The sequence below is a fragment of the Anas acuta genome, chromosome 21 (assembly GCF_963932015.1).
Source record: "Anas acuta chromosome 21, bAnaAcu1.1, whole genome shotgun sequence".
Classification (NCBI taxonomy): Eukaryota; Metazoa; Chordata; class Aves; order Anseriformes; family Anatidae; genus Anas; species Anas acuta.
Genome location: NC_088999.1, coordinates 6,455,000 through 6,477,489, shown reverse-complemented (window position 1 = coordinate 6,477,489; position 22,490 = coordinate 6,455,000). Strand labels below are relative to the sequence as shown.

General features: G+C 39.0%; 1 protein-coding gene across 9 annotated transcripts in view; it reads left to right on the top strand.

Moving 5' to 3' along the window:
* LOC137842917 (zinc finger MYM-type protein 4-like) overlaps positions 1-22,490 on the top strand; it is a 44,898-nt gene that overhangs the window by 9,350 nt on the left and 13,058 nt on the right. For 6 of the 9 annotated variants that reach the window (XM_068657581.1, XM_068657578.1, XM_068657583.1 and 3 more), the window contains 21 exons: positions 1,843-1,885; positions 2,274-2,807; positions 4,379-4,446; positions 5,045-5,215; positions 8,086-8,164; positions 8,607-8,859; positions 10,735-10,909; positions 11,025-11,237; positions 13,144-13,294; positions 13,973-14,088; positions 14,215-14,487; positions 14,979-15,129; positions 15,384-15,556; positions 15,948-16,098; positions 16,894-17,034; positions 17,333-17,370; positions 18,502-18,646; positions 20,090-20,211; positions 20,555-20,726; positions 21,725-21,778; positions 21,895-22,074. In XM_068657581.1, coding sequence (XP_068513682.1) covers positions 1,843-1,885; positions 2,274-2,807; positions 4,379-4,446; positions 5,045-5,215; positions 8,086-8,164; positions 8,607-8,859; positions 10,735-10,909; positions 11,025-11,237; positions 13,144-13,294; positions 13,973-14,088; positions 14,215-14,487; positions 14,979-15,129; positions 15,384-15,556; positions 15,948-16,098; positions 16,894-17,034; positions 17,333-17,370; positions 18,502-18,646; positions 20,090-20,211; positions 20,555-20,726; positions 21,725-21,778; positions 21,895-22,074 — 3,403 coding nt within the window. Of the gene's footprint in view, positions 1-1,842; positions 1,886-2,273; positions 2,808-4,378; positions 4,447-5,044; positions 5,216-5,800; positions 5,963-8,085; positions 8,165-8,606; positions 8,860-10,734; positions 10,910-11,024; positions 11,238-13,143; positions 13,295-13,972; positions 14,089-14,214; positions 14,488-14,978; positions 15,130-15,383; positions 15,557-15,947; positions 16,099-16,893; positions 17,035-17,332; positions 17,371-18,501; positions 18,647-20,089; positions 20,212-20,554; positions 20,727-21,724; positions 21,779-21,894; positions 22,075-22,490 lie in introns of those variants that run through there. The other 3 variants (XM_068657579.1, XM_068657582.1, XM_068657587.1) reach the window with 3 other exon arrangements.

Here is a 22,490-nt window from a genome sequence, read left to right as displayed (position 1 = left end):
TGCGCTTGCAGGTGTCCCACACGTGCCAAGTTGTACCTTGTCATTTCTTGGAATAAAATCGTTAATTAGGGAGGCCCGGACTGTTGCTTGTAAAGCGAATGAGATGGTGGTAGAGCTTGGAATGCTTTCCCACAGGTACATGGGATCTCAAAAGAGGCAAGGAGCTGCTCTGATATAAATCTGCTTCAAGAACAGGATGATCTAGTGCTTCATCTCAACTGAGAACTTTTCTCATCCTACCAGCAAATTATCTGAGACTTTTCTGAAGAAAAACGGCGTTGCTGCTGGGAAGCAAGAAGGGGATCAAGGATGATCAGCGAGGAGAAAAGGACCTGTGCTAAACGGTTTTGTGTCCCAAGGCTTCATGCTCTGATGTTATTACCGAATGGCAACAAGTTCCCTTTTCTGTTCTGTAAACACAATGCACCGCTGCTCTCTTAGTCCTCAGCATCTGGTATTAGAACTGAGCATATCCAGTATTTATGGGGATTAATTTTCCACTAGTGTAAATTTAGGTGACTACAAGTGGACTCATGGATCAGTGCTAAACCTCCACCTCCTTGTGGGATCATTTTAGCAGTAACTCAGGCCTTGCAAACCTTCCTGGAAGGTGTTTGCTCCCTTTTTTATTCTTCTAGGTAATTGCAATGAACAGACTTGCATCAGTTTTGAGGAGCATAACATTAATTTCTCTTTTGTTTCCATATTTCACTTTTCCAGCCTCAACTCTCACTCCTCAAAGAAGCTGAAAAGTTTTGGTGCAGTCTCAAATGGTCTTGGTATTCCAAGACAATTTGGACACATCCTTTCCATTCCCTGTGTGTCAACTGAGCTGAAAGACCTAACGCCTCTTTGTAGACCTGCAGGCAATATCAGGAGGCTGATGGACCCCTTGCCACCCGATGCATCCCGAGACAATATGTTGTCATCCTTTCCTGGAGCTGATTTTTGCCAAGCTGGTAGTTTCCCATCACAGCCCTGTGCAATCTCCAGTTTATCGACTCGAGTTCAGTGAAATTAGAGCTCATCCCTCTGCTACCAAATCCCATTACTCTCCTTAAGGTGGCTTAAGGATTGAAGTCTGAGTGGGATCTACCAGGAAAGAAAGTGCAGAGCCGGAGATGCAGGGAAAGGAGAGCTGACTTAATCGCTGTTATCTCGTAGGCAGAAATGAGGAACGCTAGTAAGAGTTGGACATCCAAAACAGAACTTGAATTATTCTCAGTTCTCACGCTTCTCCAGACATGCTGTCAACTTTAACATCTGTCAGAGAATGTTTAATGAAAGCAGATGTTGTGTGCAGTGCTCAGTCATCATCTGGGTCTTCGTCAGTCGCTCCTACTGGTACTCGTTGTCTCATTACTGTTAGGAAATAAGAGTTCCTGGAAAGGAGACAGTCCCTGTTAGAAGGACTGAGCCTCTGAATCTGTGCACCCCCATTAGTGAAAGCTGTAAATGCTGCTATTGTTTCGTTAACAACATTTATTTGAAACGAAGGCTTGTAGAGTGTCAGTACATCATCCATAGTCTTGTCCTGATACAGATATCTCATGTAGGAGTGAAAATTCTGACCTTCCCTTCCCTCCCGTCTCTCCTGCGACTCCTCAGTTGAGCAAAGCTCATTCTCAGTTTTTCCTCTGTCATTTTTTGTGTCTGCTTCTGAACTTCTGGTAACTGTGACTTCTTGGTAATGCAACAGTTTTAAATCGAACTTTGCTTGGGGCAGGAAAGGAAGGGGAAGGAGTTGTGATTCTTTGTGTCGGTTTGGTTTTTGGTTGGGTACGTTTTAGCAAAGTGCATCCGGGTTGACCGAGATAATGATATAGTGCTTTCCTTTTACAGTTTGAAGATAAATCTGATGCGGTATTTGATATTACAGAAAAATGTAAGTATTTTTATTTATTTACATAAGGCCGTAGTTCAACAAAATGCTTCTTAGAAGTGTTGCTGCTGCCAAAAAAAAAAAAGCTCTCTTAGCCCTTGCTACTTGTTCCCTCCCTGCACTGCCTTCTGCACAAACGCTACAAATTATATGAATTAATGTTTTTTCTTTCTTTGATGAGTTTTACTCAGTTCAGCTAGTATTTCACTATCTAGTGAGTGGGACAGAACTGTTCCTTTGTCAGCAGTGTTTTATCAGTAATGTTGGTCCAAGAATACTTAATGGCTTCAAGAAATTGCAACGTTAGATTAGCAAAGGGCACTTAGAGTCGTCCTTTGTTACATGTAAAGTTGGCGAATTTTCTGACTGTTTGTTATTTTCTTCTCCCTAGGTGGTGAAATCCTGGATGCAGAAATGTCTGAGGACACTGACCACAACTTAACAACCGCCCTCGACAGCGTATCGTATGGAATACAGAATCGAACAGGATCTGAAAACTCACTGCTGGATGATGATGATGATGATGATTATTTTCTGAACTCGGGGGATCTGGCAGGCATACCTGTTGTTGGGAGTGACAATGAAGATGATCAAAACTTCACTCCAAAAGACACTCTCCCTTCCACAATTCATGCTGAAGACCATCTAGAAGAGGGCAAGAGGGTTACAGAGCATGAGCTGGACAGTGAAAAAGATATTCAGATTCAAAATGCAATCCAAAAGGATCTCACTTCACCGTTCGAGCAGGGCCCTGTATTTAAATCAATGCGAAAAGATTTTAGCATAACGAGAGATAATGGCAAAGAGACTTTTTCAACAAAGGACAAGAATAGAGAAGGACATTTTCAAGAACGTGAAAAACGGTTGGAAAAAATCCCTAAAGATATGGATTCTAGATTGAAAAGCAGTTTTCTTGACAAAGCAGGTAACTGTTGGCATCGTAGACCTGGCTACCCAGCAAGGAGGAAGAAAGAACTAGACAGAGATTAGCACTAGGACTAGTTACTAAAAACATCATCTTGGTGAAGATAACATGCCTAGCTATATGGAGGGAAGCATATTATAAAGAACCCTGAAATACAATGAACTCTGTGGTAGGACTAGGGGCCCGGCAGCATTAGGGGGCATCTCATCATCCACAGCTTGTTTTGGAGCCTCATCATATCCTTTGTTGTTACGGTTTACTAAACCAAGCTGGGTGACACCTTAAGCTTCCTCTTGTTTTACTGTCATCTCTAGCCCTTGGAACTCCTTTACAGAATAGATGATGAAATTTAGGTTAAGCTGGAAAGATATTTTTGTGCAAAGTGCCAATTCTTCATTAGTGCATATGCTTAAAGCAGCATGCTTTTCATAGTAACATCACAGAAAGGCTTGCTAGAAATACATTAGTGCCTGCAGGAAGTCAGCCAGGGAGTAACTTGAGATCTGCTTTTCCTGGGAGACTGCTCTCCTTTTTCTTCAGATACTTATGTCTTGGACTTGGTCCAGCCAACATGGAGAGAACCAAAGATGTCTGTAATGTCTGTAATCCATTTCTCATTTGAGGGAGCCTGAAAGTCACCAGTAGTCTTGCTGCCCGCACACCTGGCTTTGATTTCCCAAGCTCTGAAAGTTATGTTAGAACAGTGAATGAAGGAGTTAAGAATAACCGGGCTGGAACACGGGGTTTAATTTCATTCAGAAGACTGTGTGGAGAGAGGGTTGGCCAACAAGTGAGAGCCTCCTGACTACTCATTGAGATTTACAGCTTACAGTTCTGATATTTAAGCTTTGTACACATAATAACAGCGTCTTAATCAGTGCTTCCAGGTTCCACAAATGATAGAGAAACAATACTTTTTTTTTAAATAAAGAAGAGTTAAAGTTGTCTTTTTACTCTTGCCTTCAGGTAGAAATCAAGTAAAGAATATTTCTGTGCAAAAGACGTATTTCAGAAAATTGTAAATACCTACCGTTACAAGATTGTGGCTGAAAGCCGTGCAGCCTCAGGTAGAGTAGCCAGTAATTGGAACAGCTTTAGTAAATGCTCAAAGGCAGCACCCAGTATCCAGGCAAATCCAGTATCTTTAAAAAGATACTTGCTAAAAATGTATACGCTGCTGTTTCCTGAGAAAAGGGGAAGAGGCAAAAGACCTGCAAAGAAAAAGATGGAAGTTGTTGCTCTGAAAAAAGTATTTTTCTGATTTAAAAGTAGAAATGTGGCAGAATTCAGAAGTCACTGGGGTGTAGAAGATCTGAATGAACAACTCTGCCTCAGAATTTTCCAACTATTCTGCTGGAATGGGAAAATAATGACCCAGTAGAATAATAAAAAATGTCAATTCTCTTTAAGGATCACCCTCTTATTTGCAGGGAAGAACGAGGGAGTAGTTTAATACTTCTGAGGTGCTGTCAGACTACGGGGTTGGGGATCAGTATGAGACTCTAGATAGTTTTAAAGGAAATGCATTGGAATCTGTATTCATTTATATTTAATGTATATGTTTTCCTCAGTTCATAATCAAGTAGAAGAAACATTACGGACGCAGTTAGCGCCACAAACTCCAGAAACTAACTTCAGGGTAAGCTATAGATCTTTCAAACACTTTTGCAAGTGCAGCAATATACTGGAATAATTCGAAGTACTTATTTTATATTTGAGTGTAAATTTGAGTGTCAAGAAAACTGACCTTCTGACTCGTAGACATCTTTGCTACTTAAAAAAGTCTGCGTATAATTTTGTAAAATTTTGCTGACCCTCTCTTTGAAGTGAGGCTTCTTTTGATAGCCACTTTGATGTTCAGCATGGTCTGACTGTGACTGGTGAGCCGATTCTAGACCTGGATGCATCCATCTGACCTGCTGCCTTTTTTCCAGATGAGACAGGGAAACAGCTCTATCGACACGAGACACTGCCCAAACAACGAAATGCCCTTACTGACAACCAACTTAGAGAGCTGGGTGGCTTCTGCTTTGTCCAGAGGAGTGAAAAGAATTGGGGGTGGGATGACAGAGGGTGCTGCAGGGAGGTAGAGGCAGCAGCTGCTGCCTTTCATTTCTCCCACCTTCCAGTGGCAGGACCCATTTCTCTTGGTCTGCAACAGAAACTCCCCTTGGCAGCAGCCCAACTCCTCATGGCAGATGCAGGAGGGTGAATTCTTTTTCATATTATTGTTTCAGGAGTCTAGCTACCTATTTTCTAGTAAGGAATCTATTGGACAAGAGCTGGGGAATTCCTTTGCACCAAATATTAGAATTAAGGAGGAGCCTTTGGATGACGAATATGATAAAGCTATGGCCCCACAGCAGGGACTATTAGACAAAATTAAAGATGAACCTGATAATTCTGAGGTAAGTTTCCCATTGCATTTCTCATTTTGGTCTGACAACTGACCGCATAAGCTGGACATAAGTTCAGCAGTTTATTTGGTTTGTTGACCGAAATTTAACTTGAAGAACATAGTTTAGTAGAAGGATTTCTCCCTCTTATAGCACCATGAAACCCAACCCCCCCCAACTCTTTGATGTCATGTTACCATGTCGCTGAAAATGTGATGCTTGTCGGTTAGAGACGAAGCAAAGTGCTGTAAAACTTGGCGTGATGAAATCCGTGGCAATATAGACGCTTCAGCTCAACTTGATCTCCCTAGAAAATAAATTACAGATCGTGTTTTTGTTGAATATTTTGTGAATTGTCAGAGTTAGAGCTGTGTAGTTTAAATAGTGCTGTTCCTGCTACTTCCCTCTTAACTGGTTGTCTTTGCGAGCACAATGGTTCTGTGTTTGTTGTTGTTAAATTAATACTTAGAGGTCTTACCTTACAAAAATATTTGAATACATACAGGTCAGTGAAGTCAAGTGATTTTCTCGTTTGAGACTGACATCTTTTATGATGATATAGGTAAGAGTTCAATAATTGCAAAATGGAGAAAAGGCTGACCTATGGATTGTACGGTGCTGGGGCAAGGATTGCTGAGCTCTCACCTGTCTCTTTGCCACTGGTTTGCAATGCGACACCAAGGAAATGATCCATGTTGCAATTCTTGTCTCCTCACTGCTGATATTTGGGTTACATGCCAAACTTTACATGCATTAAAGGTGCGCAGAACTTCCCAGGGTAATTCATCCCCCTTGCATTGACGGTAGCTCTGGTGTTCTTGTTCAGGCATTAGTTTTTCTAGTATCATTCTGTGTACTTCTGCTATACCTCATCTTTTTTCTGGGCCTGTCTTCCCAATGTTTTTTCTTCTCTTCCTGTGCTACTCTTGGCTAAATAAAGTAAAGAAGTAAACTGTACTCAAACCTCTTCAGATTTCCCTGCCCCTCTGATTTGTTCGGTGTCTATGAGATTGTTCATTTTTATTTCCCTTAAGCATAACCAACGTCAAGCCATGTGTAGATTAGTTAAATCTGTCTGTTCCTTTGTCCTCCCAAGATGGCAGCTGCTGTGTGGATTTGTGTGGAATGTAGTGCAAGATGTCCGTGGTTATCAAAGGTCAAATTAACGAGTAAAAGTGAAGATGTGAAGAATTTGAACTATCTTATTGATCAAAATGCTAATTCCTGGAGTAAAATCCTTTGCCTCATACTGGAAAAATATGAGAACTGATGACAGTTTTTTGTTTTCCTTTAGATAAAAAGTAATATGTTTTAATTTTTTTTTTCCCATGCATCCTGAAAGAGTGTTTCTTGCTGTAACCGATAGTTGGAGCTGAAGGTTTTTGGCTTCCAACAGTTAAACTGCTGTGAAACTATTCCTGATCATGCACAGTTGATGCTAGGGTTTGCTTCTGTTTCTCTTACTAGTATTGACTCAGGATAAAACTGCAGTTAAAATGCTTTAAAAAATTGCATTCCTATAAATAGCTAGTGTTAAAATTGTAATATTGAAAAAAAAATGGTGTGGATTTGAATGTTTCAGTCTGACAGATAAACTGATCTGATAAACTAATGCTGCTGAATATTCTCCTGGGAAACCTGGGGAGAAATAGTTTGGTCGTCTTAGTCTAGAAACAATTTTCCCACTTGTAAGAGAAGTGTTAAGTTTTAACGTACATTATGTGGATGCTAGGGTGTGATTTTTAGGAGGTGGATGAAGCTGAGGGAGCGGTTCAGTGCCACTGAAAATTGAGAGCTTGTTTTTGCCCAGTGATTTCGGATTGGCTTACCTTGCAGTCAGACAGCAACTGTTAATTTAGCTCAGTCATAATATGACATCACGGCCTCGCTATTCTCAAATGACTGTAAGTAGGCTAAATCTTATCATCTCTGTAGTTCCAAGAGATTACTCTTTTCAGCCTATTAAGATTAACATGCAGAGTGTTACAAGCTGCTTTACAGTTCAAATTTCTAGTTAGAGCACGGGCAGGAGACGTGGTGACAAAGTCTGAATAGCTGCTGTGAGGTAAGCTGGGCATTTACACCATGTCAGCTACTCCACGAGCAACTGTCCGCAGGGATTTTCTCATCCTGCAGAAAACGGGAGGTTATTCCCTTTTCGCCAAAGCCAGTCTGAGTAGGGATTGTGATGGTCTGCCTGTAGTGCTGCCAGCTTCACGCAGCTGGTTTGTGGAGCTAAGCTGACAAAAAAGAAAAAAAAATAAGTTTTTACTATAATTAGTAGTTAATTTTTGACTCAGCATCTCTCAGTCCTAGTCCATGATGGGAGGTGGGGCCAAACGAGGTTGTCCCAGTTTAAAATTTCTTCATGTGCTGTGAAGCTGCACCTTGGGCTCCTCCTAGGTCCTCGACCTCCCAGTGAAGTGCAGAATGCTTCTCGCCATCTAGGTCTCAGTCTGTGCTCTGTTATTGCTATCTGTGAATTTGAAAATTGAGCTTGTTTCCAAGAGCGAGGACTGCAGAACGCTTCTAGATGGAAAGTCTGTGTAACTGGAAAGTGGAGACTTCTCTTAAGCTTTGTTAATGCTAAATTCTAAGCTGTCTGAGAATACAGCTGGAAAAGGGAAGGCACCAAGCAGGCACTTTCTCATTTCTACGTGATGCTCTTGTTATACGCTTTGCTGTGAACCTCTGAGCAGGTTTCTGTGTGTGCTGCTTGTACAGCACCATCCGTGAGCCTGGCCTTCGGAACAGGCTTAGGAGATTCTCTCTTTCCTTCCTGGGCCTTATGATTCAATGCAGCGTTGTGAAAGAATGGAAGTCTTGTAACCTGTTATCACATGTGTGTATTTGTTCTCCTTTTCCTTTCCCTTTTGTTTTAGGAGTACGGCCAACAGCCAAAAACTCAGGAAGGGGAGCTGAAAATCAGTGCTGTATTTTCAGTCAGTGGCAGTCCTCTTGGTAAGGAATAGGCAAGACTAACTTTATTTAAATCTACACAATACATCCCCTTCCCAAACGGTGTTGCAGTTTATGCTGCATTTCAATTGCTAGGTCTAACCCCAGTAAGATAAAAAAAAAAAAAAAGCTGGCTTTGTTTTAAAGACGATCAAAATCAGAGATTTTGAAAAATAATTGTATTTTTGAGGCAAAGGACAATTGAATGTGAAAGGGATGTTAAAAGTGCACTCTCGATCTTAAGAGCAGTTGAAACAATCTGCTCTGCAGAAAACCAGTGCAGGGCATGTATTTTTAGAGTTCATCTGCTATTTAATTCTCCCTTAGACCTTGACAATCCCAGTGAAGTCATAAGCTTTGCTCTTGCCCCCTGCACAAAAGTGAATTAACGTGTAATACATCTAGAACAGTTACTCTATGTTTTCTCTGTTGTGTTTTTTTTTAGCTCCACAGCTGTCATCAGGTTTCCAGCCTGCTGTGGCATCCTCTGGCATGAGTAAAATGCTTCCTTCAGTTCCAACCACAGCTGTTCGGGTTTCCTGTTCTGGCTGTAAAAAAATCCTGCAGAAGGGGCAAACCGCATACCAGAGGAAAGGCTCTACCCAGCTCTTCTGCTCCACACTGTGCCTCACTGGATACACTGTTCCAGCTTCTCGCCCACCAGCTTCTACCAAGAAAACCTGCTCAAGCTGCTCAAAGTAGGACAGCGTTTTAATTTGTTTGAGTAATAATTGATATTCAAGCAGATAATGAAAAGGCTTCAGTTCACTTCTTACACGACATGCTGTTTCTCTAATGCCCACTTCTGTTATGTTTCCCCTCAATAAATCGTGGCTGATACTGTTATTTGTTAATTGGTCTGTCTGCTTTCAATTCCATTTAGTTAGTTGTGTTTTGCATACAGATAGATTTAAAAGCCTCTGCTGTGAAGTGTACGCTTTGTCTTTTTTTAATTTAAAAGAGCCAAATATTACATATGTTTCAAAAGGTACTCCACTTCCCTCCTGATTTAAAATGTCATTGCACTCGCTAAACAAGTACATTTTCAAAAAAAATGTCATGTATTATTTCTCCTAGATGAAAATAGATTTACTGAATCCATAAAATGAAATATGGGTAAATTAATACATTCCATGCGAGATATTTCCTTAGGTTCTACACAGAAAATAGCTTTCCGATCTGGCTCCCTTCTGTGAGCTCAGACTTCTGTAGGTTTTAGCTCTTCAAAATATGTTACTGCTGCTATTATTCAGTCATGGTTAAACCTTCATAATGTGTACAGAGGTTAAATATGGTAAGAATTGAGTGTTTCAAGTAGTTGGGATTTCAGTACCCAAGTCAGTTACTTTCTACCTAGGCCTAGAGTAGAAGGGCAAGATTTGCTTTTCTGAGCCTACTTTGAAAAAAATCTTAACACCTACATTTTTCACAGTCCTGTTGGAAACACCAGTGTGAATCTTGAGCTCTAAAAAAAAAACAACCAACATTTTAATTATTAAAATGTTGTTCTCATTTATATTATCTCCAGCAAAAAGAGTTTATCAGCAAAAGGAGACTTCTGTGGCCAGCTCTTTAAGCTGTCATATTACTATAACAGAACTTGAGGCTAATAAATAACCTCACAGACTGTTTGTGCTAGGGTCTGTTTAGAGAGGACAGTTATTCTTATACATTATTTTTAGTAATGGAAGTTATTTTGCAAAGTGAATGCTGCTTTGTTCATGCATCGCTTCTTCAACTGTAGATTTATTACTTTCAGTTGTACAAGGTCAATGGAACTTAAACTTGAGACTTCAATTAATTATTCTTTTTACTTGCAGTCTCAGCGTGAAAAGACCTTGTAATAAAGTTTAGCAGTCTTGGCTGTAATTTGTTTTTATTAAGTTGAAAAGTGATCTATTTGTGACAAGACAAGAAAAAAGGAGGCATCCTTCCATCCAAGGAAGTGATACAAAGATTTGTTCCTATCTTTTTTGACATAAGGTCTTTGAAAATTTTCTGTGAATGACTGTTTCAAAAGAGAGAAGTAAGGGAAAAGTTCACTTTATTGAATCCAGTGGCAGACACAATGGTAGATTAGAGGTAAAAGGAGGAAAGGTGCAATACAAGTCAGACCATTTAGGGCTGAACTGCGTAGTAATTAGAAATTCTGACCTTTCATTTTTTCCCTTTTTGCCCTATTCCATTATTACTGATGGTTTCATTGTTAAAAGGAATTAATCTACATATCCTGCTTTCTATTTTTTTAGTAAGTACTGTACAAAATGGTTACCTTTTACCAGTGTCTTTTAAAAGGATTAAATGATACAACCAGATGTGCTTGTAGTCCACTCCTAATTCCAGTTAGAAAACGTTTCACAATATATCCACTTGAGAATTGTACTTCTTAACTACTTTTCTAACAGGAAAAGAAAAGACAAGTACTTAGATTGGCAAAAATAAAAGCTTTAAATTAAATAAATAAATCTACCTTCTTCCAGAGAATGTTTAGTTTGCAGAAATAAAAAGGAGAACAAGTTGACATGAAACCAATGTTTATCTCTTTCTATGCTTGTTTTTCTTTTTTTCTGTAGAGACATTCTAAATCCAAAGGATGTGATCACTGCCCAGTTTGACAGTACAAATTCCAGTAAGGATTTCTGCAGCCAGTCGTGTCTTTCTACATATGAACTCAAAAGGAAACCTGTTGTTACTATTCACACTAACAGCATTTCAACCAAGTGCAGCATGTGCCAGAAGAATGCAGTGGTAATTACAAACTTATTTTTCATTTTAATTCCCTTTAAACCAGGGAACTCGCTATCTTAGGGATGAACTTAGATAATGTTTCTCCTCTTGTTATATTTTCTTTCTTTTCTTCCAGATTAGACATGAAGTGAATTACCAGAATGTCGTGCACAAGCTCTGCAGTGATGCCTGCTTCTCCAAGTTCCGCTCAGCTAATAACTTGACCATGAACTGTTGTGAGAATTGTGGAGGCTACTGCTACAGTGGGTCTGGCCAATGTCACATGCTTCAAATAGAGGGACAGTCAAAAAAGTTTTGCAGTTCAACGTGTGTGACAGCGTACAAGCAGGTATATTTTGACACAATAATAAAAGTACACCTTAGGTTAGATTTTGGGTGTTTTAAGAAATAGGTTTTGGTTTATTAGGTGATTATTTCAGTTGCAAACTTGGTCTGAGATACTCGTTTTGCTGCTTGCTGCTTAATTTTTGCCCAGATACATTGCTCTGTTTCCCTTACCACTGAAAAGGCTACCAGAGTACTCCAGTGTGAGAGAAGATACAGTGGGACCACTCAGCAACAGCTGACTGTGACACATTTAGGCCAGCCTCTCAGGAGATGACCATCATCTGACAAAGCACACAAACCTTATGAGCGAAGCTCTTTTGGGATGTTCATTGAGATGCTCTCTGAATATTCTCTGTGCTGTACTACAGTAGTGTAGTTTCTCATGAGCTGCCCGAGGATCCTTAAAAACTAAGAGTAATTTAACTGTAGGGTATCTCGCACTATGACAGATCCTTCTTGACGCTGAAGAAGAGATTATTTCCAAAAATTCCAGCTTTCTAAATACGTTGTCTCAGACATGCTCCACAACCTTATGTGGGTATGTTAAATAATAGTAAGACAAGAGAGAACACTTCATTTTTGACTCATTTCAGCTATTAAAATTGTGGCATTTGAACGAAGTGGATAGGAAACGTAATAATTAGTTGATCATTTTGATGTTCGTTTTTAAATTTTTAATATTTTTGATTTTAATGGTGCCTCTTAAAGAACTGAGCAGTTGAAAGAACCTTTATTGTGATAGCTCGTTTATTTTTGACTGACTTGTTTTAATGCAATTACATTAGGAAAAAGTTGCCTTTTGATAAGGTGGTATAACTGTACATTCTGTGACTTGACTCTGCTGCCCCATTATTCAGGGCACTTAGGCCAAGAAGGGCGTAGTGAATTAAAAAAAAAAAATCTGATAAAAATTTTTCATCCAGAAAACTACCTACAACATTAGTTATCCTCTGAAGCAAATATAGAAATTAAGCTGGAAAGGAGAGGGATTTCTTGCTGCTTTTGCGTGTCACATCAAAACCCCATATATGTTAGTCTTCTTGGGAATCCAGTGCGTTCAGAGCCTATTAGAATAAGTGTAATCTATTTTTTATTGATTTTTTCTTTAAACAGCATTCAACTCAATTGTCAGATACATTCCAATCATTTCTGGGATTTTGTGTTTTTTTTAAAATCCTTTAGAAATTTATACCCTGTTCTATCCTTCTGTGAAGGACTGAAATAGCTGTTTATAGAACAAAGTGCATTTTTAAGGCTGTAATAGAGAAACAATCTAGTGCAATAGATCCCAAAGCTTTTTCCACACTTAAAGATCTTAAAAACCTTTCAGTGGTGTAAACACAGAAAAAACATTTGTGAAAGGTAAGCTGCTTTTTGTCTCTTCTTAAAAGTACTCTGTAGACCACAGATTGAAAACTGTGATTATTATAAGATATATCTGTTCCCCGTTCTGCCACCAAATGTGTCTTCAAGGAACCTGCTTATCTGTGTTTCTTGTTTCTCATCTGCTCGGTAGTAATATCACTTACATACATAGCTGATAATGTTAAGTCACAAGCAAAATGTTGCTTTTCAGTGAAAATGTTGAAGGTTGATACTTGCTCTTACAACACGCATTGTATTTTGTACTTGGAGGCCTTTGTCTTAGCAGCCTTGGTACTGCTCAAACTGGCCTGCACAAGTAGCACTTACCCTGAATGTCCACATCTCAGATGATCAAAGTGTAAATATAACAACCAGAACTCAAATAAGTGTATTTGCATCAAAAATAATACGGCTGTAACTTAAGTGCTGTTGCAAGTATGCTAGCTCTCATTTTTATAGACATTTTACGGGTTCATGATTAATTTCCTGGTTAATAAAAATAATAAACTTCAAATGAATGACCAACTTTACTGTTTCCACAGAAGTCGGCTAAAATTACACCTTGCACACTGTGTAAATCTTTGAGATCTTCGGCTGAGATGATAGAGAGCACAAATAACTTAGGAAAAACTGAACTGTTTTGCTCTATTAACTGCTTGTCAGCATACAGAGTGAAAATGGTTACTTCTGCAGGTAACTTTATTCTTTTACTCTGTTAGAAGCATAATGTCACATAGCTTATATCCAAACTTAATTTGTCTTGAAAGTAAGGCTTATATTCTTTTTGGGGGTATGGAAAGTGGTGGTGTTGTTTTTTTGTTTGTTTGTTTAAGGAAAGGTGCTGTGATGGAAACATAAGGACTTGCTAACATAGATAAACCTAACAATGACGGTGTAGCCATTTTAGCTTTGTTTTTATAGCACTTAAACATGACAATAAACCTTAATCTATTTTCTGCTCTTGTAAGTGAAGCTGGGGGGTTTACCAGCTAGATAAATCCACTTGTGTGGGCATAAGCCATACCATCACTGTGACTCTTCTGCCCCCATTCTCCAGGGTGATTAGCTTAGCTATCTCTGCCTAATTTTGCTTTGAGCTAGGCAAACATATTCTCAGCTGTTTTTCTTGTAAAATAGAAAAATGCATACTGACATTCTAGGGATACTGAGAGATTAATGAAAGGATCTGGTAAGCAACAGGCACTGCAGCTGCAGTGTCTGCTTCTGAATCTGAAGAAACGTTGTCTTGTGCTTCTGTGTGTACCTCAACTTGTCATTCAGAATCTCTGTTTTTGTATGCACAGTGCAAAATTATCTGCAATATGACTCAGTGTTGCGTAAACCACTTTTTCTTCTCTGTTTCACTCTCAGGTGTTCAAGTTCAGTGCAACAGCTGTAAAACTTCAGCAAACCCTCAGTATCACTTGGCTATGTCAGATGGGAGCATACGCAATTTTTGCAGCTACAGTTGTGTAGTAGCTTTTCAGGTGTGACATTTAGGATTTCTTCTTAGCTTAATAGAATCATAAATCGGTGGTATAAGTATCTGGGATGCTGGGTAAAATAGGTAATACTGTAAAATAAGGTTTCTTTCTCCATTTGCTTTCCTGCAGAATTTGTTCAACAAGCCTGCAGGGATGAACTCCTCAGTTGTACCCCTATCGCAAGGTCAAGTCATTGTAAGCATTCCGTCGGGGGCAACAGTATCAGCAGGTGGCACCACCTCCACTGTGTCTCCCAGCTCCGTGAGCAGTTCAGCTGCAGCTGGTCTACAGAGGCTGGCTGCCCAGTCCCAGCAAGTCACTTTTGCCCGCACTGTTGTGAAACTCAGGTGTCAGCACTGTAACAGGTTGTTTGCAACCAAACCAGAACTGCTTGACTACAAGGTAATAAAGACTAGGGCTTTTCAAGCTCATCTTTCTCAATCAGAAACACAAGAAATTGTAATTTTTGTGCTGTGGTCTGTCAGTACTGCCCTACTGCTTCCTATAACCCACTATGGAGGAATTTGGTACTGATTTTGGTATCATTTAACTGTTATCAAAATTAATACTGATATTTAGGCTTTGATCTTAAAAAACAGAAACAAAACAAACAAAGAACCACCACACCATTGCTTGGCTAGATAAGCACATTACTGATTCTGGTCCAAGAGGTGATTCTTATAATTCCTGGAGAAAGCACATCAGTGAGGGCCTTCTACAGAAAATGGTGCTGCCCTTGCTGAAAAACTAAATGAACTTACCTGCTAGTGCTGTCAATTGTTAATTTTCAAGGGCATAAATATGCTTCTGGGTTTTTATCAACTATTTAAATGTAATATCCAGGTTGTGAAACACTGAAACATTGAAACCAAAACATTCTGGCTGTGTTGCAGGGTAAAATGTTTCAGTTTTGTGGGAAGACCTGCTGTGATGAATATAAGAAGAGGAGCAGTGTAATAGCATTGTGTGAATACTGCAGAATTGAGAAGATTATCAAGGAGACAGTGCGATTCTCAGGCATAGATAAGACATTCTGTAGTGAAGGTAAGAAAGGGTAAGACTGTCTCTCAGATAAACCAAGTCAAAAATGTCTGGTGATACTAAAAAAAAAACCAAATCATTTAGGTTTAGAAATGGATTTTAAGTCTGGAAACCTGTAACTTCATTCAGACTTCGTTTTAATGGTATGTTTCAACCAATTATTACATAAATAACTGAATTTCAGAACTAGAAATGACCAACAAATATCATTTTGATACTGAAGGCTGCTTTTGTTGTTTTGCTGGTTTTTCTTCTAGGTTGTAAACTGCTCTATAAACATGACTTGGGGAAACGCTGGGGAACCCACTGTAAAATGTGCAGTTACTGTTTACAGACTTCCCCCAAACTGGTCCAGAATCACTTTGGGGGGAAAATGGAAGATTTCTGCTCAGAGGAGTGCATGTCTAAATTCACAGTTTTGTTTTACCAGGTAAGTAATATTCTCACATAGCATCCTCTGGAATATAAAATTGTTGGCAAAAGAATCTTTGAACGTTAGGAGCTGTGTGAACTGCCTCTGGTTGACCTGTATGTCCATGAAACATGCATATGTTACATACATGTGAGAGATGAGTGAATCCTTCTTAACTTCTGAGTACCAGTTTCCTATATAAAGAAAACCTAATATTGTTTGTGGAAAAAAAAAAACAAAAACAAAAACACAACACTCAGTGTTCTGCTGCTTTGTGTTACGCTATGAAAATGATGCACTCTTACAGATTTCTTTATTTTTGCTGAGCAGGATATGAAGAGGTCTGTATGTAGATACTCTTTGTTACTCTTTACATGTGTTTGATTTCTCCCTCCCTCTGTTTTCCTAGATGGCAAAGTGTGATGGTTGTAAGAGGCAAGGTAAACTCAGTGAGTCCATGAAATGGCAAGGGGAGATCAAGCATTTTTGCAATCTGCTTTGTATTCTGATGTTCTGTAATCAGCAAAATGCTTCTGACCCTCCACCCCCAAACAACACAGGTAAAACAGGATGTGAATGGTATTACCTCTTGGTGTGTGTGACAGTGATAGGAGTATTTATTTAGAAACTCAATTCACTGAAATTTTTAAGAGACATCCTCTACTGGGGTACATACCTGTTGTTGTTGAACAGGCTCAGTTTTAGGTATCTCACTTTCTTCAAGTAGTTTCAAACTTCCACAGATATTAAATGAGATTGCCCATAAAGAAAACCTATGCTTTGATTTTCAAGATTAAGTATAAGGACTAACTTTTCAATCACTTTCCACACCTTTGTAAAACTGGGCTCCAGGCATCTCTCTGAACGGGAGGCTGCCAGGATAATAAAGTGCCTCAGAACACTATTTTTGATGAAATGTGATTATGGTGCTTTCACATGGAAAGAACCTGAGAATTCCTCTACCTGAGAGTCTCATAAAAATCACCTCATTCATTATGTGTTAGGATCTTGGCTGTGTCCTATGCTATGGATGTATGGTGCTGAGCACAGTGAGGCATCCAGTTCCGTTGTCTCATGAGTGCTGCTGTAATACACATACTATTAAAGATAGAAAACTACTTTCATGCTGTGATGAACTTCTGAAATGTTTCAGTGACTGGAAAACAGCTTAAGTTTGCTTATGGAGCCAAGTCCTATTTAAACTGAAAACCTGCAGTTTGGCAGCTATGTACACTTCTCATAAAGCAGGCTTTTTCATCTGGAGATAAAGTTGGAGGGTGGGTATTGTTTCTAAAATGCTGCTTTGCAAATTATGTGATTGCTTATTTTAGTTTTCTTCTGTTTATTCTTCCCAGCAAACCTTTCTATGGCACCAGCTTCCTCGTCAGGCCCACCTTCTTTGAGGAAGGACTCAACCCCTGTCATAGCAAATGTGGTGTCCCTTGCAAGTACCCCTGCTGCCCAGCCTACGGTTAACTCCAACAATGTTTTACAGGGTAGGACTACTGCATATGATTTCTCTATTTTAAAATCTCTATTCCTGGATGTTTATAGTTGTTCAGGGATCTTTTCCACTGAGGACAACAGCCACTTCTTCATTATGCTTCACATCGATACAGAAGGTTGTGGTTTTGTCCTTCCTTTCCCTACGTATAATTAAAGACTTAAATTTATTTACATAGACTGGGGAATAAGGCTTAAGGGGAATTCTTTTTCTTGACCTTGGCAGAGTATACGTTGTGGTCCTTGATGATAAGTACACAAGCTAATCCTTCATGGTTTTCTTCTTCACAGGTGCAGTCCCTACTGTGACAGCAAAAATAATAGGAGATGTAAGTTTTACAAGAGACTCTTTTTCTCACTTTCGTCCAGATTGTATCAATAACAAGTAAAGTATCCAATAATTTAGCACCTTAATTTTGTAACTGCTTTTCCTGGTTGTGATTGAGTTTTAAAACTTATCCAATTTGCAGATGTATTTTTTTTTAAATGGATAAGACTTGTATGGTATAAAAGTCTTCTTGTGTCCATTGACGGAATGATTTGATGTTTTAAGACACAGGTTGTCAAACTGTGGCTCTTCAGATGACTAGCTCTTGAGCAATGTGCTTGAGGCTACCTTTTGTGGCCAGAAGTGGGATGTGATACCACAGAAAGGACTGCCACAGGAAGAAGGGAACCAGCATGGGCTGCTGGGGCTCTTGCAGCTTAGCTGTTCTTCCCCACTCCCTGTCAGCGTGGTAGTGGAGCTATGGGGAACCCTTGTCACTTCTTATCTGTGAATAACTCCTAGAGTTCCAATTCTTGAGAGATTTTGCAACTCTTTTGGAATATATAATACATTTTTTATTATACAGCTCTTTGTTTCTGGGAGATGGACACCCTTACTTTTAGCTGAAAAGTCATTTATGGATTAGAGTATGCATTTCCCCTAATGAAACTGATCCTGTTATATGAATGCACAACTGAAAATTACAGTTTGCAGGACATGAAATTAGTACAAGCATGAGTAGTCAGTCTGTGTATAATCAGGAGGTGACACTGATATTGCCAGCATTTGTGTTCATCTTTTATTTGTATTCTTTTTCAGTGGTTTTGCATAATTTACTAAGAGTTTTTTTTGCATATTTCTATCACCCAATATTTTAGTCATCAAAAGTATCTTACGGCTTTTTTAGGTCTTTACCATCAGTAAAATTCTAAGATGAAAAGTTTATAGAGGTTATTTGACTACAGAAACCAAACATTCTTGTAGATCTCTTCTCTGCACTGTTAACAACAACAACAACAAAAAAGCTCTTTTTACAATAGTTTTAAATGATCTTTTTTATCAACAAAGACAGTTTTAAATCGTTTGACCTTTCATAGTAGAGAACAAATATTAATCTTATGAAAATACTAATCTTATGATATCCTACTACAACCAGTGCTGACTCTGCCCTCATTTATATTTTTCCAAACAGGCTAGTACTCAGACAGATGCCCTAAAACTACCATCATCACAACCACCTAGGCTTCTAAAAAACAAAGCATTGTTGTGCAAGCCAATCACACAGACTAAGGCCACCTCGTGCAAACCTCATACACAAAACAAAGAATGCCAGACAGGTATGTATTTAATCTCCAACCCATTTTATATAAGTCTGTATTGCAGTTGTGAAAGTAAATGATTTATATAACAAAAATATTTTTAAATATGCTTTACAACTTTAAATAGTTTTCAGGTTGTTGTATCGTCTTTGCAAGTTGCAGTTTGCCTTACAGATATAAAATATTTGGTCTTTGAAATTCTGAAAGCTTCATTTGTGATCAAAGAATCACAGAATCATAGAATGGTTTGGGTCGGAAGGGACTTTGCTCAAAGCTCTATCCAACTTGTCCTTGAACACTTCCAGAGATGGGACATCCACAACTTCTCTGAGCAAACTTATTCCAGTGCCTCATCACCCCATAGTGAAGAATTTCCTCCTTAAATCTAATCTAAACCTACCCGCTTTTAATTTGAAGCCATTCCCCTTTGTCCTATCACTACACCCCCTGACAAACAGTCCCCCCCCCAGTTTTCCTCTAGGTCCCCTTTAGGTACAGGAAAGCCACTGTAAGGTCTCCTTGGAGCCTTCTCTTCTCCAGGCTGAACAACCCCAACCCCTCAGCCTCTCTTCCCAGGAGAGGTGCTCCAGCCCCTTGGTCATCTTTGTAGCCCTCCTCTGGACTTGCTCTAGTGATGAATCTTGAGATTGGCTTTAACTCATCCTTAGTATTCTGCAGTCATCTTAACTGTGGAGAATGAAGGGTGATGGTTAAGTGATGTGCAAAAGGCTATGGAGGGAATTTGTTTTTCTCAGGACAGAATTTGTGAGTTCTTAGCTCCTCCAGCTCAAGCCACAAGAGCAGACTCATTATCACGAATTGTGTGATGTCTCAAAGATTGTTGCAATTCTCACTTTCTTTTAATTATTAGATACAGATAATAAGAACTTCTGAAATTAATTCACTAGTTCTAAGAGCATTTGATTAGATTTATATTTACCCTAAGATCTCTCTGTGGCCAGGAGAAAACTGAAGCACTTTCAAAGGCTATTATGTAGTCAAGACTGCAATTGAGGAGTACTTTTGTCATCATTGCCAATGTAGAAGGAGCTCGGAGTGTCGAGTCTTGATGTAAACATCTCAGTGGGAGAGACGAAGCTAAGTGGGAAGATTGTTGTTGTTTTTTAATGGTACCTTTTGTGTGGTCTTCTAGTTAGATGGGAGATGATTGCAATAGCACACCATTTACTTGGATGCAGACCTTAGTATTTATTTCCTCTCTCTTCCCTTCCAGCATTCATGTATATGGTCAGAGTGCTGTTTATTTCCAAACTCTAGTATTAATACTTGTTACAACAGTGCTAAAGTGAAAGATGACTGAACAGAGATGTGGTACTGTGCCCACTGAGTTACAAGCAGAAGTCACCCGTAGTGGAACTCCAAACAATTAAAATGGACACTCTGAAGTGTACGGGATGGTCATATGGTCAAACCATTTTTGTTTTGTTTTTAACATAACAGAAGAAGAAGAAGAAGTTCAACCCCAAATCATTGTGGTACCTGTTCCTGTACCAGTGTTTGTGCCAGTACCCCTTCACCTCTACACTCAGTACACACCAGTTCCGCTTGGGATGCCAGTACCTGTAAGTTACACTCACGTTCACTGGAGAACTGGTTTACAGTCTTGGTTCTGAACAGGGCATAGAGCAGTGCCGTTGGATTTTGTGATTAGTCATTGAAGTGGTATTTGGAGTCCTTGAAGCAATTTCTTCCCTTATCACATCATGCTTAATTAAGCATTATCAAACAAAACTACCAATCTGTAGGGTTATTGCGGAAAGGAACAAGGTTGTCTAGTTTGGATTTATTTAAAATTATATATAGTCCTAAAATATAAGTAAGATTAAATGAGAAGAACTTCCCTTGGTGTTTGTTGTTTCCCTTCATCCCCAAACAAGGTCTAATAATTTCTGCATGTCTGTGTAGGTACCAGTTCCAATGCTTTTCCCAACTACCCTGGATAATGCTGATAAGATCATTGAAACTATTCAGGATATCAAGGATAAGATTCCCACAAATCCATTTGAAGCTGATCTCCTTCAGATGGCAGAAATGATTGCAGAAGATGAGGAGAAAGAAAAAACACACTCTCATGGTGGTATGTGGTGTTTTTAAAAGGAAGCTAAATGTAATGGATGTCCTCTCATCACGAAAAACAGAGAAATAGATGTAGAGACTATACTGGCTGCTTCCCAAGTGTTCATGCCATGTTGCATGGTCCTGTTGTCCTACCAACATTTATTTTCACAATGACTGTTTCATGCAGGTAAAGTTCCAAGCTAGAGAAGGCTGCAATTCTTATGTCATGACTTGGTGATTTTTATTATTTATTATTTTAAAAGCTAAACTGCCTATTTGGAGATAATTTGGAGATAATCTATATAAATATTCTATTATTTTTTTCTTTTAAGAATAATTTACTCTTATTTGGTAGTTCCACCACAAGTGCTGGTTATGCTTGCACATTTCTGAAGCTTTTGTAATTCCACAGAGGTTTCTCATTCAATTTTTGATAGAGCTATGCTTAGCATAGAACCCAAATCAGATACTGAGCAGTACTTTAAATGTCTTTGCATTCCCTTTCCCTGATCCTAGGTGCTGATTTGACTTACGTTGACAGTAGCAGGTTGCTAGCAGTAGTAATCTCCAGATAAGTACATCATGCAGAAGAAGGAGTCAAAACCAAGAAGGCAGAGCAGCTGCTTTACAAGAGCGTTTTCCTATCAAGCTTTTTATAGTGGATTCTTGGAGGGTGATGCAGGTTAGAATGTGTTGGATAGTGATCATCCCGTGTAATAAAAGTGGAGCAAGATAAAAAAGAAATGAACAAAATACCCTGTTTGCCTACAGATGACTCCAATAACAAATGTGAAGGGATGGAAGCATTTAGAAAAGCAAATATGGGTTAATTCTGTATTTCTATTTTTCTAGAACAGCATGACCTAGGTAGGGAGCTGGTAGAAGAACTGTATTGAAGAAGTTGTACCATTTTTGGAAGTACTATGACAAAATGTTATTTTTTGGCATTCAAAATTTTGTAGTAGTTATGTAAGCTGTCAGTCATTTGTAGATACATATTTCCTTCTTTTTCTAAAGGATCTCAAACGTCTGAGCATGAGCTCTTCTTGGACCCCAAGATATTTGAGAAAGGTCAGTTGGATTTTTTTGCAAAAGGACTTTGATCCTGCTGTAGCTTCTCTTTAAACTCTTCTTTTTGCCTGTCCTTTCTTACAGCATGTGGTTTATCTGATCACTCTCATTTACAGACCAAGGTAGCACTTACAGTGGAGATCTAGAATCAGAAGCAGTGTCCACTCCACACAGCTGGGAGGATGAGTTAAATCACTATGCCTTACGATCAAATGCCCTCCCAGAACCAGATCCAGAAGTGAAGCAGTTCTCCAAAGGTGACGTGGAACAGGACCTGGAGGCAGATTTTCCATCAGGTCTGTATAATGTAAAGAAAAATGCATCAGTGTATACAAGTACACACAACTTTCTGAGTAAGCATTGTGGCAGTAGTCTGTTTCTGAAGGGTGTATTTTTCATTTAGTAAAACTGGGTATTTGAAGCAGCAGTAATATATCAGCTCTCCTAAAAGTTACTGTGATTTTTAAATATTGCTGGTATTTTTAAAGACAGCATTCTACAGAACCACCGACAGGATTAGCAGGTAGTCTTGCTTGACTTCTTTGAATTATCACTTCTGTGTCCCTGGGTATAATCCATATTAGTGGTGCAGAAGAATATAAGTTTGCCTGAATAAGTACATCCACTACTTGGGGGAGGACTTCTTTCCTCTTCTGAAAATTTCTTTATACAGAAAGTAGGTTTGTTGCCTAAAAAAAGCATTATTTTGAAT